General features: G+C 39.6%; 3 protein-coding genes across 3 annotated transcripts in view; 2 read left to right on the top strand and 1 right to left on the bottom strand.

The window, feature by feature from the left end:
* Positions 1-1,514, top strand: part of LOC137973519 (kelch-like protein diablo) — a 14,268-nt gene extending 12,754 nt beyond the window's left edge. The window contains exon 10 of the mRNA XM_068820351.1: positions 1-1,514. This exon is cut by the window's left edge and continues 234 nt beyond it. The gene's annotated coding sequence lies outside the window, so the exon portion shown is untranslated.
* Positions 1,515-2,685: 1,171 nt separating this feature from the next.
* Positions 2,686-5,020, bottom strand: LOC137973985 (potassium voltage-gated channel protein Shal-like). The gene is made up of 2 exons (XM_068820899.1): positions 3,458-5,020; positions 2,686-3,033 (listed from the first exon to the last, which is right to left on the bottom strand). Exons 1-2 carry the CDS (start codon positions 4,564-4,566, stop codon positions 2,859-2,861), a joined length of 1,284 nt encoding a protein of 427 aa, XP_068677000.1. The 5' UTR covers positions 4,567-5,020; the 3' UTR covers positions 2,686-2,858.
* Positions 5,021-10,208: 5,188 nt separating this feature from the next.
* The window catches only part of LOC137973717 (venom phosphodiesterase-like), a 17,552-nt gene continuing 7,760 nt past the window's right edge, over positions 10,209-20,000 (top strand). The window contains exons 1-14 of the mRNA XM_068820594.1: positions 10,209-10,498; positions 11,756-11,809; positions 12,126-12,198; positions 12,951-12,996; positions 13,833-13,924; positions 14,194-14,273; positions 14,425-14,544; positions 15,629-15,704; positions 15,897-15,930; positions 17,023-17,121; positions 17,738-17,813; positions 18,408-18,516; positions 18,920-18,963; positions 19,136-19,214. Coding sequence (XP_068676695.1) covers positions 10,409-10,498; positions 11,756-11,809; positions 12,126-12,198; positions 12,951-12,996; positions 13,833-13,924; positions 14,194-14,273; positions 14,425-14,544; positions 15,629-15,704; positions 15,897-15,930; positions 17,023-17,121; positions 17,738-17,813; positions 18,408-18,516; positions 18,920-18,963; positions 19,136-19,214 — 1,072 coding nt within the window. The 5' untranslated portion in view covers positions 10,209-10,408. The remainder of the gene's footprint in view (positions 10,499-11,755; positions 11,810-12,125; positions 12,199-12,950; positions 12,997-13,832; positions 13,925-14,193; positions 14,274-14,424; positions 14,545-15,628; positions 15,705-15,896; positions 15,931-17,022; positions 17,122-17,737; positions 17,814-18,407; positions 18,517-18,919; positions 18,964-19,135; positions 19,215-20,000) is intronic.

Here is a 20,000-nt window from a genome sequence, read left to right as displayed (position 1 = left end):
TGTGGATAACAGTACCACACGTTATCTAAAGAACAGCTCATGTTGACGGTGCCACGTGCCCAAGAGCGAAAACACGCGAACAATTTCATCTAGTAACAATGCCTTGATATCCTGGCATGAGGGTAAAAATGGTTTGCATTTTTAAAAGATAGCAAGAGAATTATAAAAATATTATGGAGTATTCATAAATGTACAGTGTTCTGATCTACAAGTCCGGCGAAGACGGAGGCAAAGTGTACATCATATCTTAATGTGTGGAGACAGGTTCTTACAGGTTACATTGACTTAAATTTTCATGGTATTTAATGTTTATCGCAAAACTTATAAAACTCAGTTATTGCAAAGACGAATGTAACAAATGTAATGAAACTTTGGTACAGTAACGTTATACACCCATCTTCCTTCCATTAGCGAATTCTGCGCATCAGTGTAACAATAGAAGAATTGACTCTGTTTCGATGACATCTCTATCTGTGCAGGGAACGCGGAGAAGTTGGACTGTTGGAGCTATAGCCCTTAATTTCGTTTCTTTTTACAGCTCCAGATAACAAGGCAAGTTTAGGCTTGATAAAATTAATGGAGGAAAAGTGACTTGTAATGCGTGTTTGTCTTTGGCCAAATTTGTCGCCTTACCAATAAGCCATTTCCGAGTTCATGTTTGCCTCCTTTTCAAAGCGAGTCTACTAACTGCGAAGTTTTTTTATAAGAAAAAAGTAGTTTTCATTCATAGAGCAAGTTTCAATCGAGTGTCGTAAAACCAAAACCAAAGTAATTACTTTGGCCACTCAAAAAAGGACGGAGACAATCCAGTCAACCAATCAAAACTCGAAGTAATTACACGTAGCCGACAGAAAGCGCGGGAAAAAGTGTACGCGCGAGTCACGATTGGTTTTGGTTTCATTTGTGATTGGTTGAGAAAATGGCGCGACAACTTTGAACCGATCACTAAGTGAAGTAATGCAAATACCAAAGCAATTCGCTAATTACTTTCGACACTCAATTGAAAATCACTCAATTTAAAGGTGAACTAATTACCACCACAAAAACATTGCACTTAGACTTGCTTTGAAGAGGAGGCGTACATGAACTCGGAAATGGTCTCCGTGGTTCCTGCGGTAGGACTCCTTACAAGCGAATAGCCTTTTTTTTTTCCCAAGCAATTACAAATTTTTTGATAGTGAGTTTGTAATTAAAATAAGTACGGTACAAATGAAGTTCGCGTCGTAAAAACACTGCTTACCGTGCCTCAAGTTAATGACGAGGTTTAGATAAGCTCTGAGGTAATGTATTGCAGTGGCAATGTACATAAATAATTGCTCATAACATTTAAGTGGATTTCAGAGAAATACTTAAAGCAAAAATTGAATCGTAATACAATGACGAAAATGCAGATTTTAAAGATTATTCGACTAATTTCCAAATTAGTTAAGGGTATTAAATATATTTTTTTGGACGCACGAAATTGTGCTCTATATTTATTGTTGAAATAATAAAGTATTTCAAGTTTTCTTTCATTGTTGGTCTTTGTGCTTCAACACTGGTACCCAAACGTCTACAGAAAATGAAATATTGATGTGTTAAAATAAATCCCCAGCGCTATTGAAATTTGAAATGCAAATCGTCTTTAACCTACAGAGCTGTAGGGCTGAATGGCTCACCGCCACTTAATGTAGCACTTTCCCAAAGAATTATTGTTCAGTTATAGGCGGAAATCTAAATGTAGGCATTTTCAGCCTAAACACGCCCTGAACGTTCGCTGGACTACCGCTTTGTCGTTAGTCGCTTTTGGTTGTGCAAGTAAATAGGCCTTTTGTAACAATTCGTCACGTGACCTTTTTTTTTTTTTCATAAACACGATGATTCTGCTGGTTTCATGAAAATACAAAGAGCAACTCAAAATATGCTACGATACCGATTTCCGTAAGTATATCGTTTAAACTGGCGTTGTTACAGTTGACAGAATTTCTAAGAATTTGTATGGGAAAAGGACGCTTTGCCAGTCAATCCTTGTATTTTTCTAAGTTTTCAAAATGCTTTAAATTTCTTCCTTCGAAATGTGAAAGTCTGAAAATTTCCACCCTTGCACATTTATTCTCGCTTATTTGACCCATGGTAAAAGTTCGAATTTGAGCTCTGTTTGTGGCTCGTAATTATGAAAAATTACACTGGAGGGCAAAAGCTTTTCGTTCGTAAACAAAAGTATGGAATTTTCGAACGTTTAAATGGTCATACAATTTTACCGTAACTGGTATTTCTCTGAAAAAGTCGTATTTTGGCTCAGACAAACACGATCTTTCCACTTCTGGAATTTATTAAGTCCGAGCTTTGAGTTCATCAATTATCAGTCATGTGACCACTTTGTTGCGAAGCCACTTGTAATGATCAAACTGAGTGCCTCACTGATAGAAGCACTCAATACCAGACTCCCTTCTCTCGTTTTGACGTTAACGGAAATCAGTCGCTGAAAAACGAGGGTGAACAACTGAATATTTCTTCGGTTTCGGTAGCCTCGCAGCTCCTACAAGGTCTCACCTGATTGGAGACCACCCTTGAGGTTTAACAAAAGAACAAATAACAGAAACAATGGACCCTAGAGGTAGAGTTGCAGCCCTTTTGTTTTAGGCCTAGGGTCCATTGTTTCTGTTATTTGTTGTTTTGTTAAACCTCACGGGTGGTCTCCAATCAGGTGAGACCTTGTAACAGCTGCGAGGTGACCCTTCGGTTTGGCTGAGGAAGAATCCCATGAACCAAAAAAAAACCCGCTTCATTACTCATTTACTTGTGTGACAAATGGCTTCAAGAGGCTTTGGTTGCGGGTTTGATTGTGGTTGAATATTCACAGCTATCTGCCTTTGAGTTCACACTTGCTGTTCATTTTCTTCATCCTCATCTTTATCCGAAGGTTTTTTCTGCACCAGTTTCATCTTCATTTCAAGGATGGGCACAGGTAGCGCAATCACTAAGGTGCCCACCAAACAGCACACACTGCCCATCAACTGGCCAAATGCAGTCTCCGGAGACATATCTCCATATCTACGAAAAAATACCAGTTGTAGGAGATGTGTCAGTACGTTACCTTGTGATTAGATAGGATGAGGAGAGGAGAGGGAACTGGACTGGACTGATGTGCCCAAAGGTGGTTTGCAAACAATCTCTAGAGACACAGATAACAATGATGTAATGTACAATTGCTGGTGGACGAACAAGAGGAGCTAAAGAGAGATCTTTTGTTTTCGTCCACCAACATAGCCGCGATGACGTAACGTGAAAACCACCTATTGGCCTTACATTCATCATCATGATCTCATAGGGTAATACCAACTTCTTCATATTCTTTACATACTCCTGGTGACTGAATTTGTTCTCACGGTACCGTTGACGTATCTATACGACAAAAATCCTTCTGAAATATTTAAAACTGAAGAAAAGAAAAATCATTGAGGCCTTCTAAACTTACCCGGTCGTAGTCATGGTGACAATAGCATACCACATACTGTCAGGAATGCTGGCAAACGTGGTTCCTTCAACTCCTCTCTCAGCATAATAAACAGCGGTAGCAAATATAATCACACCAAGACCAAACGAAAACAGGATGAAACCTAGCTCAGAAGAAGAGTTCTTTATGGAGGATCCAAGCGCCTGCAGTCGCGTGGAATGTCGCGACATTTTGAAAACTCGAAAAACGCGAAAAACTCGTAGAATTGTTAACGCGTCTAAATCTCCCGCGCTTTTCAACCCTAAGTCCAGATAAAAGGGGAATACAGCTGCCACATCCACAATACTTTGAAATTCTTTGACAAACTTACATCTGTGTGGAGCCGCAAACAACCGAATTAAATACTCCAAGGTCAGAACCACCACGCAGGTTCCATCAAGATACTGAAATGCATTCTTGTGTTCTTCTCCACATGTTTTGTCACCACAGGGAATTGTTTCCGTAATGGTGGTTATTATGCTAAGAATTATCGCTATTCCAGTCATATAGTAAACTAGTTTCGCTGTAGTTGAAGACTGTGGATTCTCCAGCGTAAACCAAATCTTCTGACGAAACGTTTTCCGCAGAGGAATACACTCATGAGCTTTTTTTTCTACTTCTTGTGATTCTCGGCCTACGCTATTGTTCGCTGCATCGCTAGCGTCGGCATATTCCTCAAGACAGCACAGCCCCATTGCGTCGGTTGGTATTCGGAAAAAGTTAAGTTCATCTTCATAAAATTCGCCGCACTCTTCCAGAGAAAAGTGGAGTTTGCCATGCCGATAGTAGTTTAAAATGTGCCGAAAAAAAATTGGATCCCTTTCAAAAAAGTACTCCTCTTTTTGTGAGTCATAGAACGCTTCCCTGTCGCTACTACCCAGTAATGTGGCGGGAAATTTCTTTAAATTGTAGTCCCACGTTTCGAACTTCCTTCCACTCACATTCAGAACGATTCGTTTGTCATTCAGTTGTTTTCGATGCAATATGCTAAAAGGTTTTTCCTTGTGAAATATCGGAGAGATGCCCACCAGTCCAACTTTCCCTAATGGCAACCAGTTTTCTAAATCGTTAATGCTCTTATCCACCGACATAACCAGATATCATTCGCGTCATCTAAGACTTGGGCGAGCGACCATTCAATCGTGTCCTTACCAGAAACGCGTTTTTTGATTAGCGAAAGCCGTAAGTGTAAGGCCCTAGCATTTGGCCTCATTAACGCTCACTAAATTGTTAATATGTACATAATTATCATTATTGTTAATAGACACGTTGTGGCCATGAAAAACACTTTTTTTCAGTTGCGGCAACAGACATAAGTATGACAACAACTTCAACGAAACAACGTGAAAACGATAGACAATCACGGAGAAGTCTTTATGTTATTCCATTTAGAGGTCATGTAGAGATAAATCGCTATAGTTGACAGTTTTCATCAAAACCATAAGGTTTGTTTATCATTGCTTAAAATACCAGTACCTGTAATTTTCTTACATTAAAGTTAACCACTACGCGTGATATGCAACACAGCTTCTTATCAGAGGCAAACTGCGGAAAACTGCGCACACTCAGTGACATCTGCCATCGCACAGAATTATCCAGCTAGTTTAAAGGTTGATTAATGTTCCTTTCCACCCCTTCTACTAAATTAAAACACCTTTCCTGAAAACTCTAAGGCCTAATTCACCTGTCAAGGAAAACTAAAAACTCAAGCAAAACAAATTGCCGCAAGTCTTTCAAGTGAGACGAACAATTAATTGTAAAGCACATCATTACCAGCAAGATAGAGCCACTCGTGTTCCAAATATAGATTACACAACATACATTGATCTTTCTGTTTACATTTTCTCCTGCTGGTCAATACAAGTTGGCTAAATGGAAACCACAGGAAAAAAATGCAAAAATACACCTGCTTAAATCAAAGCAGATTAATCGAGACGCCAAGATCGTAACTGAATGACTACAGCCAGAATTCCGCGCTCGAATAGTCGTAGTTCTTTATTACCGTGCTCTTACGTAATAAAATTAACTCCCATTGTAAAACATTTGCTTTTCCTCACGTAATAGTTTACAAAGCGAAATAAAATATCCGGTAAGTTGCGTTCGTGTTGAGAATTCTACGTGGTTTTGGTTTGAGGCCAAGTCGAATTTTCCACGGTTTCCTTGTCACAGTTTCATGTCAACAACTCGAAAACCGAAAAAAGAACTTAAACCTAAAACAATTAGAGATCTTTCCCCTTAAAGTTTTGGTCTTTTAACCGAACTCCTCTGCGAAACACGTTAGGTATGAACGGAAATTTGGGGTGAAACTGCATAAACGGAAAAACAATGCTAAAAAAGAATTTGTATCCAAAGGCTCGAAACGGCCCGGATCGCCCCTGAGTTTATCATTTTTATCTAGTTGTAACAATTGTCACAAAAGTTCTCTGAATTCGTTTCAACAGTTTCAATCGCGTATGTGAGTAACATAAACTGAAGTACAGAAAAACGAAGTCGATCCAGTCAAAATAATGTGATTCCTAACCGAATCTCATAATCTATATCCCTACTCTTTTCTCTCACGCGAGTCTGGGTGAAAGTAATTGTTGGAAACGAAGCTTTGTCCTGTGCTAGCTCCAACCACGGGTCAAGTTGCTCGCGTCGACGACATCGTAACATCGGCACCAGCTTCACACAATTGAGTCGTACGCGAGAGCCCAAAGAAGTTATGCGGCAATACGGCGGCTATAAAATGGCGAGAAAAAATAGAGCCGAAGTTTGATATTCCGTCGAATGCCAACACACATTGGAATGATAGAATTTATTTATTTCGTTGGGGGATAGGAAGGATTTTAATACTGGGTAAATCAACCGTTCCGGCTCCGAATCTTCTTTTGCCATTTTCCGTTCTTATTACTAAATGTGACAATTTATTTTAAAAAAAGTGCCATCATTGACTCTACTCGTGGTTTTATTCCCAAATACTTATTGCTTTATCCTCCTTTGTTTCCAGCCTTACAGTGTTGTAAATGGTTTGAACCCAGGAGTCATATCATAAAGTAAAGTACGATCGTCCGGGTGAGTGTAGTCCTGAGAAGGACTGTTTGAGATGACAATGACTGACGTTTCGACAACCTGAGCGGAAGTCATCTTCTTACAGTGTTGTTGAGCGATCGTAATGTCTCTGTCGAAATATTGCGCTTGTAAAAATATCCTCTTTGATCTGTTTTAAAGGGGCACTGTCATGCCAAATTTGCTGTTTTTAGTTCAAAAATGAGTAAAAATCTGAATTTTATTTAATAGTACTTGACCTCACACGTACAACATTCCTGGCAACCAACTGACAAGATACGAAAGATATTTATGGCACAAAGAGCTATTTGTATTTAAATTTTGGTGTATTTCTGAAGACACTGTCTCCAAACTTGAAAAAAACTGGCCACTGGATGGGAATGGGTTGAAACTTTGAAATTTCAAGTTTAAATCCATTTCCATCCTCTCCATCCTTGGCTGCAAACAACGAAAAATAGCTTCAGTGCACTTCATTGGTCATTGACAACAAAACTACAGTACAGCATTGTCTTTCGGTTTTCATTCAGCAACGCAAGTACGTCTTTTATCGTTTTGAAATTTGACTAAAATAGCGTGACCCTGCCCCGTTATTAAATAGCTTCACGTACGAGTAAAACAGGACTAAACGTGGACTTCTAAAAGAATTAGTGCTCAAGCAAGTCAGTTACCATAAACAATGACCTTCTTACAGGAGAAGGAAACGCTACCAATTAAATCAAGTTCCACTAAAGAGAAAAAGCAACCTTATTTTATTAACTTTCCCAGTCAAGCTGGCAGAGCGCCACAACAGCTTGCGCCAATTACTGCATGTGGCCCCTTTTTTTACCCTCCCAACCATGATAAACAACAGAAGACAGACCACAAACATTGAAGGGTTGTGAGACGGGACCTCTGGCTTATAGTCCTTATCCGAGAAGACTTGAAAGTCTAACCATTTGCAGATGTAGTTACAAAGGCAGCACTTTCTCCTCAGTTATTTAAAGACCCTGAGTGTTGGTCCGGCCGGAATTGAACTCGAGACCTCCCGCGTGACAGCCCGGTGCTCAAAACCAACTGAGCCACCGGTGCGCGGTGCGCCTTCTCGAACGGAAAGAGTTTAAAGGAACACACACACATACATACACACTTTATTCAAGTTACACAAATCAAACTCTCTAACAACTACAAAAATAGGCACGTGATTGTGTATGTGGCCACTGTAACACTTATAACGCAATTGTGCTTTCACATAACCATAAATAACAAGATTATAGAAGCCACTTTCAGACTTGACTACGCCAGTGAGTATTGATGAGTATTGTCATTACGTGCAATCGTCAAGTTTGTAAAGAAAGCGAAATCTGTTGCTTTAGATTACAGAATTAAATTCTGTTAGGGGGCATAAAATTGTCATACCGTTACCTCGCTTAAAAATGTAAAAATATTGCAAGCAAAATTCCATTCAATACACGTCAAAACTGAAAAGCTCACTCGAAATAGTGTTTATAAGGCTAACTGTAGCTGAAAAACAATCGAAGTGGACAAGTTGGAGATGACGCACCTGCTAGACATATCTGTAGCATTATGACGAGCTTTGATTTAATGGCTGCGCCTCGGGGATTGACGGAACCCAAAAAACCTCATATTGCTAGCTGGCCTATTTTGCTGTGCTGGAACGTTTTGTACTGAACAGAAAAGTTGCTAAAGAGTTGATATCCGCAAGTATATTGTATAAAATCACAGCTCTCTTCCGCTAAATTCTGTAAACATTTCTCTGATGGTCTTTCATCTGTTGACATGCTAAGTGTATAAAGTCTCACTGTCAGATGAAGACAAAGTAAAAGCGCACGTATACCTTTCATAAGAACTATGCCCACATGCGCAGAGATTTTCAACAAACACCACAACTGTGGCAATTTTTGAAAGAAAGCGAAATTACTTAGTTTATACACATATCGCCGCTGAAAATATGTGAAGATATTGCACGGTGCAAAATTCCATAACACAATAAAGCTCACTCGAGATTGTGTTCATAAAACAGAAAATGATCCATTTTCGAAAAAAACCTGCTTTGAAGTATGAACTGGCCGACTGGAATGATTTCCCGCGCTTCCCGAGAAGGCTCAACTGTTGGACATATCTATAGCATTTTGATTAGCTTTGATTTGATAGCTCGGTTTCGATGAACCGACCTATTCCTATTTCGCAGTACAATAAACAAAATCGCCACAGAAGTTTATATCCGCGAGTACTGCATCAAATCACAATTCCTTTCAGCTACATTTCGTAAGAATTTCGCTGATTGCCTTTTATTTGCTGACAAAAGCACTAGTTTTATTATCAGATGAGCACGAACGTATACCTCTTTTTGAGTAAATTATGCCAAAATCCGTGGCGATTTTCCACCAACAATGAAAACCCAAGGTTTTGCCTTTCCTGAAAACCTTACCAGTTTCAGCTGAAAGAAAGCAAAATTACTTTTGAATTGTTTGGTTGAAAGAGTGTTTACGCCTGTTTTTACCCCATCTCGGTTACAAATATGCGACGATATTCAGTAACAGGAGAAGTGTTTATGCAGCTAGGCTTGACCAATTCTCGAAACAAACCACGGACAAACCAGTTTTAAAGAATAAAATGGCCACTGGATGAACTGAAAAGTTTGATGTAGATGAAAACTATGTTAAAGCAGATGGCTAAACGATGAAACGTGATCATTCAACACGATGTTGGACAACCTATTCTCGAAACAAACTCGTTCTGAGGAATGAACTGGTTACTGGATGAAAAAGCTTGATATAGATAAACATACGTTGAAGCAGGCGGCTGAACGAAACCGTGATCATCCAACACAATCATGGTTGGACAAAAATGTTTGGACATTTTGAACGTTTGGACAGGCCTTAGGTTGTTAACCATTTACAAGCGGAAACCGGTTGGTACTCGATTTGTTCAAGTGGCAAGCAAAAATTCCCTATTGGGAAATTCTGTCGGGATCGGAGTGTACCATTTAGACAACTCAGTCAAATTAAGACCCCCAATTCACCGAGAGAGTCCCGATCTCCGATCGGAATTTTCGGTAAAATTATTTTGGACTTCCGTTCAAGACGTTCCGAAAATAGCATTACCATTGCCATTCCTTCCGCAATTTCCCAAACTTTTTGGTGAACCTTTTTAGTCCCCACTCGAAAACCAATTGTTGTGACGTCACTCTATTGTTAGACTCACTCACACACTAGCATAGTGGTCACCCCTAGAGGGCGTGGCCACAAAACCTAAAACGTACAGATTGGATAAAGTACATCGTGAAAGGGAAGTCAAGAGGTCAGCCCTTATATAACTCCCTATAGAAATACCTCTGGGGGAACTCGGGGAGCCCGTAATTGCTGTTTTTTGCCGGATCTAAAGGTTTCTTTATCTCTTCAGTCATAACTCATTAGAGGAAACTGACCCTGTAGTTCAACGAAGACACAGAAACCGAAATCAATAAAAAATTATAAGAGGAGGTCTGAGGCTGGTTCAGTATGTAGGAAAGAACTATTTCAACTCTTTTCCTATCCTTTGCATTTAAAGCCCCACCTTCAACCGACAGGCTTTTCGACCGTTTGTTTTTGTTATGGAAATTCGTATTTCTTATCGCAGCGATCTAATTGGATGAATCTCGGATTCGGGTGGAATTTTCATATATGAAAATTGTTCCGAGGCACGCAATGTCTGTCGGTTAAAGGTGGGCACATAACACGGCGTGACATCCGGTGTGACATTTAAAGGAACTACCGTATCTCATTTTCATCCGAGAGAGTTAAATGACCGATCGTTCAATGTGAGGTGAAACAAATGGTAAACATTTGGGTATTGACTTTTCCTTGAATGTAGTCGTATAGTTTCGAAGACCGTTGTCTTCATATCATGACGATGAGTGCGTCGAAAGCGATGTTGACTTCAGAGCCTGAAGATGACAAAAGAAACTACAGCCTGAGGATCGATTACAGCGAACAGGTAAGAAAGAGAGTAACTTAATTCCGTGTGTCGGCTATTACGTCTATGAGGATTGCAAATGCTGAAAAGTTACCGTGTAATCCAAATACAACGCGAGACTTCCTATTTATATTTGCATATGCTAATGTTATTTGGATTTGGATACTACAGACGATATACGTCCTCAAAAGGTATCTTCGCATCTCACTTTCAAATGAAATATGACCTTATATGAACAATAAGGAACTAGGGGCTTTTCTTGATTCATTCCTCACGGGACCATTAGAACCCACAAATGACCAGCTCCCAACGTCAGTGGCTTCATACCTCAGTTGGTTAGAGCGTCGCACCGGAATCGCGAGGTCACGGGCTCAAACCCCGTTGAAGTCCTGAATTTTTCAGGCCTCTCTACGCAATTGCAAAAATTGCGCTCATAACTGCGAAGATCATAGCTTCACTTGTTTTCTTACGTTAAGTTTAAAAGTGAATAACAGGAGGAACAAAGATTTCCGCTCTGCATAACTGAGATTGCCTTCACCCGACGACGATCTACTCAGGAATCAGCGTGCTTGCAGCCATCATGTTTTATTTAGTGTCTCCGAAAATGACCTACCAGCAGTCAGTGAGACGTTTTCCACCACAAGCTACGTCGACGACACAAATTTAATCCTGTTACCGTGGACGAATTTCATGTCTCCGAGGATAAGCTAGGATAGTAGACCTACAAAGAATCCGTGACCGGTGTTTTGAGAATTGGCTCCAGCTGAATCAGCACAAGACAAAGCTGATCTGCAAACTACCAAGATGATTTGCAAACTACCAAGATTCAAGCTCTCTTTCCCGGGCAAGGAACTTTTAGCAACATACTCCGTTAAGGACTTAGGAGTGATATTTGATCCCACCCTGTCATTTGACTGTCACATCAGAGTCCTTACTACTTCCTGCATTTCTAAGTTAGCTCAGATCAATCGCGTAAATCACGCTTTTAATTCAGAACTACTAGTGATAATAATGAACGCACTCGTAAAGATGAACTTTCCTGAGGTTTCAAGAGCCAATGACGACGAAACGTTCTTGCCTGGTTTTACACCTAAATGACCACTTCCGGGCTAAAATTCTCCAAAAGAACAGCTTCAATTGGTGTTTACCAGCTTCTTATGAAACGCGCAGCTCCAACTAACTTTATTTGTTGTAGGAGCATCTCAATTTTTATCCCGTCTCAGATTGTGTTAGCAGCGTAGTTTAAATTTCCTTTAATTCCTTGCTTTTTTCCTTCAGTGCAGGATGGGGATGTACTGCGGCTTGAGCAAAACAAGATTAGCATTAGTAGTGGTATGTTTTGACGAATTTCGGTTGTCTTATCACTGATATACTGACTTCCAGAAAAATGACCTCTAAAACAACGCAATTTTCGAAAGAATTGAGTTTTCATTAGCCCGTGTGAGCCGCAGATGGCCACGTTCTACTTGACGGGAATTCATTCAACTTCGTGTGCCTAACTTGCTTCGAATCCGGTTTGGAAACCAGGCCTCGTTTGCTGCTTGAATTAGCTATCCCATGTGTTTTAGTTGCCACGGTGATTTATAGAGTAAAATATCGAACTGTTTCGTTTTCTTTGTCCTTAGCACACACATTTCTACTTTTGCAGGCTGTTGTTCTTATTTTCCTTTTGGCTATAATATTGCTGGTGGTATTCTTAGTAAAGAAAAGTTCACCAGAAGGTAATCTTCAAGCATCTTCAGAGCCAGTATTTTTGGCTTGATCTTTATTGTTTAACCTTTTTGTTGTTTTAAACGTTAGTTTGTGACCACACAATACATACATACACATTGCAGTCTGGCATGCAACAACCATGACCCAGAAGCTCTCTAAAGGTCCTTGCAAACGGATCATGCGACATTGCCGTGCAACAACTCCCAACATTGTTGGGTGTTACCTGTTGCGTCCGTTTGCACAAGTCTGAAACTAGTCAAACTTTGGAGCTAACAAATCCCAACATTTCTTTTGTTCCATGATAACTGAAGCGTAGCATAACACTGTTGTACCCACGCACGCGCATTACAATATGATCTCCATGGAGATGCACGTGCGTCATAGTACGCGACGTGCACGTGTGGGGTTTTTGTTCACATTGTTGCAGGTTGTTGCATTTTTTGCATACCACTACCAACAACATCCAACATCTGCCGGACCAACAACTCCCATAGACTGCGAACAGTCCCTTCGTAAATCACACGAGCGGCCCGCTTTTCTAAGGCAGTCGTGTTTTGTCACGCAATCGAATAAAGACCGAGGAAGGCTGACAAAACACGACTGCCTCAGAAAAGCGGGCCGTTCGACTGATTAATGAAGGGACTGCTCGCAGTCTACAACTCCCAACAATGTTGCCGTTTGCACGTAGCTTAAGACCAAGTTTACCTTTAACGTGCATATCATTATGCATTCCACCTCTGACTTTTTAAAATTGTTTTAGGTGGGGCATCGGAGACTGGCTGCTCAAACCGCAATGGGGATACAAAGTATGTAAAATGGCACTAAATAGATATGTCGGCTGACTTTTGCATGTGACTGATGTAACCGAAGCAAATATTGGTATTTTAGCACTTTCCGTCATAGGTCACATCATAAACCCGCTTGAAGACAGATACCGGTAGTGGTCGAACTGATTCCTTTCTTTTGTCATCCATTCGATGATTCAACTGATTATATAACTCTTCCCCTCTCTTCTTGCAAGAAACTTCGCACGACAATCTCTACCGAGCTTCCAAGTCATGGCAAAGGTCAATACTTATTTTTATTATTCCACTATTACGTCATTTTACCATATTTGGTCAAGAGAACGGGCAAAATATGAGACGGTAATACACTGTAGTGTCCCGGTTTGACCGGTTTAGAACAGAGCAAATATGGACGGAACGGGAGTTTTTCAATGAAAGAAATTTTTTCAGCAGATGCAAAGCCCGAGGATTTAGCTTGTCATCGCTGGTCACTCCTCATTTTGTTTATCCAATCTTTGGCTGGCTTTTTGTGCTGTTTACATTGTTCGCACGCGCCCTGAAGGACAGATGACGCATTTTTTTAAAAACACCATTACCAAATAAAATTGAAGCAAAATAACACCTTGTTTTGTAGTGGAGCAATAAATCTCTTATTCGATGGTTTAACATATAATACTCGAGTACATTTTGCTCATTGCTCGTATTTTTCCTCGTCCCTGCGGGTCGGAAAAATACTTCGCAACTCGCAAATATCCGCGCGTATTATATGTTAAACTATCCAATAAAATGTACATACCCCGCTTGGTTTTTCAAATGTAACATCTTTTAATTATCTGTTCGTTATTGCTAATGAACAGGTCTTCAAAGTATCCCTTGATACTCATTTCAATGGACGGATTTCGACCCGACTATCTGGAAAGAAATATCACGCCTAATATAAATTATCTGGGTAAGTTGGTTAGAACTCAGTTCTCTGAAAACTGTGTTCACGTTGTCATCTTCTTTCTGGTATTAGTTGATTGGGCGACTCACTCTGACACGATTTTCTATGAATAGCTATCACAAACGGTACAACGCCTGTTGCGCATTTCATAGATCCCCTTTTCGACACTTGCGTTGCCAACAGTAGTAATTTAGCCATCCTCAACAAAGGTGGATTGGGAAGTCTAAAGAGATCATATGGGTTTTAACTCGAAACAACGTTTGTGTTTTAAACAGCCAGACGGGGAGTAAGAGCAAAATTTCTGCGTCCTCAGTTTCCAACGAAGACGTTTCCAAATCATTATTCAATTATTACGGTAGGTCACGGGAACCTTTAATTTTTTCTATGAAATTATTATTTACTTAATACTAAACACATTGTAATACAACGTGAATATTTAAAGGGAGGACAATCTTTAGGTGGTCATTCAAACTGAGCAGATTTCATGTTTCTTTTCCAATTTTCAGGGTCTATTTCCTTCGCACCATGGAATTGTAGCCAACAGGTTTACAGACAAGACTTTAAATGATAGTTTTAGAGTTGGCGGACCTTCTTCATCGGACCCTAAATGGTGGGGTGGTGAACCAGTGAGTAAAAAAACAGTTTTGTGGGCCAACAAAGTGGTCAACAGTGCTAACAAAAAAAAGTATTAATTTTTGTCTTAAGCTGACCAAAGACAAAGGACAAACAAATTGAAGAATATTAAGGACGGTGCCTACTAATTCAAAGGTATATTTGCGCGGTTTACTAATATGCGGGAAAAGCAGATCTTAGCAAAAGTTATTGAAATCCAAAAAGAAAATTGGAGAGAACCACGCATTTTTCGAAGATAATTGATCAACAATATTTGTAAAAAGCTTTAAAATACAAAGCAATGTATGGTGTTCTTTTCCAAATTGAAGCTCAAATATGTCTGAAAAATGCGTGGTTACCCCCAATTTTTTTTTTGGATACCGAGATCACTTGCTAAGTTTTGCTGTCTCCCCATAGTTTTGAACCGCGCAAAAATATCCCTGTATAAATAGGCACCAGCCATAGGAAATCCGAGTATCTCGAGATGCGCAGAACATATACGCAATAACAATAGTAGGCACCGTCCATAACCAATAAAAATCACCGCCCAAATATTCCTGGACCAAGAAATGTTTTTGTCGAAAATTACAGGCAAAGGTTGCAGAAAAAGATATCGTCCTTAACCAAGAACATTTACCACTCTGACGGTACAGTCAATTTTTAGAAAGCAAAAACTTTCTTTTGAGTGAGAAAATGACTTAGTTTTTGTTTCTGTTCTATACCACTCAGTGGGTCCCACATTTCTTTCATAGTTTAGCCAGTACAAAACGCCTTCCATTCCATCAATTGTGATAATTACTCTAAAACTTGCGTGCTGTGTGAGTACTTCAGTTATTCCCCTTCTGCAAACATCTGATTTGCTCTGACGCATTCGAATTTATTGCCAATGTGTGATTTAGGTCAAGATCTTTCCAAGTGTCAAGTCTCCAATTGGCATCTTTTTTCTACAAAGTGGATCTTCTGAAATACTAGTTTTCATGCGCCTGCATGTGAGATCCGCAAATAGTGAAGTTTGATGAAGTATTATTTCCACTATTGTAGACTTTTATGACTTGAATCACGTGTATGCTATTAATGTTCGTTCTTGCATTTACACAGCTATGGGTGACCGCTATTAAACAATCTCAGGTATCAGCATGTTACTTTTGGGTGGGCTCTGAAGTGCCAATCGAAGGTAACATTTCGTTATGAATTCAGTGTATAATAAGACTTATGATTATAGTTGCAAAAGGTAATAAGCAAAATCCACAAATAGACCAGCGAAAGGCCCACCTAAGAAAGATTATTCCAGTCTCTTTTATAACTATTGTTTGAGCTTTTCTTTTCTTTGAGTCTTCTTGTAATATGTTGCATGCCACTCTTTCAGGGATCTTACCGAATTTCACCTACAAGTATACCCAGTAAGTAAACCATAATATTGAAAGGCACAACTAATTTATCAGAATACTGATATATAAACTGGTCATGGTGCTACTGAACAATGCTAACAATATATTTAAGAAACGGTCCAGATAAGAACGATAGCAACAACGGCAACCAACATGTTGGAATTCAATTGGTATGCAAAAAGGTGATAACTTTTCTAATGTCTGTACTTACTTCTGATTGGCTTAAACAGCAAACGGTTAACAAAACTTCATAAAGCAGTATTATATTCATCCTTACTTTCCAACCATCTTCCATCTTTCATCTGGTCTCAGTTTAAATGAATTCCACAGAAATCGTATGTGGGGAACATGTAAAATTGTAAACGTTTCTTGGCTTTTGTTTTCCACTCTTGTGATTGGTCAAAATCTTTTTAACACAAAAAAACACCCTTTCAAAGTGGGCTATAAATGAATTTTATTGCGTTAACTGCCTTCCTGTAGGTTTATGCATTCTCTGTGTAAGAATGATAACATTCCTATGTGGGGAAAGCCCCGTTGCCGCAAAGCAAAGGAATTTGCTATCCACCTTACACGGATCATTACTTAAGACAAAAAGGGTCATAGGACTTTTTGTTTAAACTATAAAGAGTAAAACTCTCCCTGGAAAAGGAGCTTTGAAAGAACTTAGATTTTAAATCTGTGTAACGTTGGAAATGTGGCTAATGATGGTCAAGGAAAGGAGATGCAAAGGGAAATAGGTATGGTATTTGGTAAAGGAAAAGGAAGGACTGGTTGAGTTCCCGATGATTTTAGGGAAATTACACGGCAAAGTAAAAGGTGATGGGAAATAGTGAAAGTTGTGGAGTAAGAGCAGGCGCAGCAGAGATTGATGATATGCTTAAAAATATCGATAAAGGGTTAGAGTCCACTTCACGCCTTAAAGTCTGTCTGTGAAGAGATCGAATGACAAACTTCGCATTCAGCAGAGGCTTGCCTTTCTAGTAGTAACAAATGCGGGAAACTGAGAGATATCCGAATTAAGTTTATTTCTTACAGTGGCCTTCGAGCAGTCATAGCCTTTATCGTAAAGTAAACCGGGTTTCCTTTGCCTTTGCTGCGCTTTAGGTCGCGTCCATTTGAAGCGAGAGTCGATAAAGTGTTGAGTTGGTTGGATCTTCCCCCTGTAGGAAGTCAAGTTGATCCGGAGAAAGACGACGGCAGACGGTAATATCTACACAAAGTCATTATGACATCACGGGCCTTTTAACGACTCCTGTGTTACTGAGTTTTTCTTTTCAAGATCGTAGGGTGTTAACCTCAAACTCCAAGTCACTCATACTGTTGATACATGCAAATAAGTTGCACTCTAGAAGAAGAGGTTTTCATGATAACGAATTACCGAGTTTTTTGGCGGAAGATTCCCCCAATTTCTAGAACACCGGACAACCGTGCCGCGATATCGAGATCGTGGGTTCAAGATTAAAACTCTGCAGGGTCTTTAAATAGCTTCAAGACTCTCTTTGCTTTCACAAGTGCAGATGTTTACACATTCACACAAGCGTAGCTCGTGAACACGTGGGAGTCTCGGACCCACCTGTCTCGCACTTGTCAGCAAGGAACATTAAAGAACGCACGCGCTCCCGTCGTCGTAGTCAGGCCATTCAATGGCTCACTAAAGTTGGAGCCTGTTTCTGTCGTGTGAGTCCAAACAAATTGGTTGATGCTGATAAACTGACCATAAACCAAAAATAAAGCTTTGATGTCATAAGGAGATAGAGTTGCCTGCAGATTCCCCATTTGGTCACATGTTCCGTATGACATTACTATTGTTCTTGCACAGGCGACCTAACTTCATTACCTTATATTTCCACGAACCGGATTACACCGCACACATATTTGGTCCGGACGCGAAACAGGTAAAATGAAACATCATTTGAGTAAATCTTTCTAATTTACTAAAAACTTATCATTTTCTGTAGCCCAGGAACAGATAAAGTCATAAGGAAGACGATGCAATGTTGAACGGGCTAACATTTGCATGGGTTGAGTTAGGATGATTGGTGGCACTTGAAAGCAACGCTAATGAAAGCAATGTTGGTCAGACGGATAGTTAAACCGTTACTTTTTTAATTTATCACTAGCGTGCTTCGGGCATCTGCTGCCCTGAGCCCTAAATAATCGTTGTGAGCGGGCTGCCAGCTTTACACACCTTAAGAGTTGATTGCTGTTTCGTTCAAATAGAATATGTCGATGATTTGAACCTTGGTGACGTTGTTCTAAACAGGCGACAGTATTGCGGTGATTTATTTGTTTATCTTTGGATTATGGTTGGTTATGGCTTAGAATATTACATGGACAGAACGTTGAATAGCGCGTAGACTGAAATATGGCGGAAACTCTTACCAGTTCTTACATAGGCACACCTAGGGTGCTTTTGTCCCAAGTGCACTCCCAAAGGTTAAACTTTATCGTTTCATTGTTTGTTTTTTAATTTGTTTGTTTTGCTGCAGACAAATGAAAAGATCAAGGTTGTGGATAATATGATTGGGAGGCTGTGGAATGGTTTGAAACAACGATGTTTGGACAATAAGACGAACTTAATCTTGCTTTCAGATCACGGTAATACAGACTCTTCATGTCACTGAAATTCGCTTGATTTCATTCCGGATATGAACAAATTTTACATTTTGAAAGTCTGTGCTTCTAGTCACCTTAGTGTGGGAGAGAAATAACGAGTGTTTAATAGAAAGCAAATGAAAGCCGTTGAATTACGTCATGATGTTACGCTACTACACAATATGGTTCATATTCTTTGCATAAAGGAAATGGTGGCGTTTTATCATTCAAACTGATGAATGATTACGAAACAGTATTTTTTGCCTCAGTCAGTGCAAATTTGGCTTTTTATTTTCCATATTTTGCAGACTTAACTCAACTTTAGAATGTCTTCATTTCTTTTTGAATCATGATACTTAAGAGTTCGTGTAATAATTGACGCAAGGAAATGAGTTCTTTTCTCTAGGTATGTCTCCCATCAGTTGTAATAGAGTGGTTTACACGGACAAGGTGGGTGCTCGGGAGATAAAATAGTCTGAGTTTGAGCCGTTTGTTTAGGATGCGGTATTTGTATTTAAATTATTAAGATCCCACATGCATTTTTCATTAAGCAAGTGTGCTAATGATTTTCTTACCTAGTTCAAAAGGTGGTTTTACCATACTCTTTTGCTTTTCTTTGTAGTACAATGTAACACTGAATGATATACAGTCTCCACAGAGATACGGAGGAAGTTTTATGTCCATTGACCCAAAGCCAGGAAGTAAGAAACGCGATCATGACCTAGAAAAAGAAAAAGAAAAACAACATTTCGATTTTTATTCAGACTTTGAACTTTTTATTAGCTGGACGTGAGGCAAAAAGCATAAGACATTACAGAAAAGCGTATATTTTACCCAATGGTTTGCATCACGGATTGATGAGGTTTTATCTTCCAGTGTAACCCTGAGCAATACCGTAGTTCTCAGAAAGGAGGCTAATCTCAACGAGACGATCAAATCCCATCAAGGGTTACGGTTAATCAGCCGAATTAAGCTCATCTCGTCAGTGGAAGAACACTTATGTCCAGGTTTGACCCTAATTAGATGCACGCCCAATGTTTTTCCTGGTCATATTCTGGAAGACAGGATTTTCCGTTTGGTTAGGCCTCAACACGGCCTTTCCAATGATAGTCCATGTTCAGATGGAGCCTCAGCCGTGCAAAAGCTGAACTTTCCAGCTTGTTCATACGGAAGATGTTTTTAATTGACTCATGCAAATGCCACATTTTCTGGATTAAATTGATCCTGAGTATTAGGTTCAGCTCATGAAGAAATGGGCATCTGAATCCTCCCAAAAACTAAGGCAGTATTGCTGGGAGATGGAACTATTCAACTTCTTGAAAACTAATGATCTCTTTTCGTGTTGGAGCATGCCTACCCACGGCTAAACTCGATACGTTTCAAGAGAATATTTTGGTTACGTTATTTTTAGCGTTTAAACTGGTGTTCTTGAAATGTTACATTGTAGTTAGCATTATACACTCTAATGTTTATTTCTCTATCGGCAT

This window comes from Montipora foliosa, chromosome 10 (assembly GCF_036669935.1).
Source record: "Montipora foliosa isolate CH-2021 chromosome 10, ASM3666993v2, whole genome shotgun sequence".
NCBI lineage: Eukaryota > Metazoa > Cnidaria > Anthozoa > Scleractinia > Acroporidae > Montipora > Montipora foliosa.
Note: the sequence above shows the minus strand (reverse complement) of the source record. Positions and strands in the feature narration are given on the sequence as shown.

Bases quoted from the DNA above. Each gene is read 5' to 3' on its own strand.
- LOC137973985 (XM_068820899.1), bottom strand. From the start codon at position 4,566: ATGTCGGTGGATAAGAGCATTAACGATTTAGAAAACTGGTTGCCATTA. The intron at 3,034-3,457 runs GTAAGTTTAGAA...ATTTTTTCGTAG, and splicing joins GTCACCATGACTACGACCGG to ATATGGAGATATGTCTCCGG.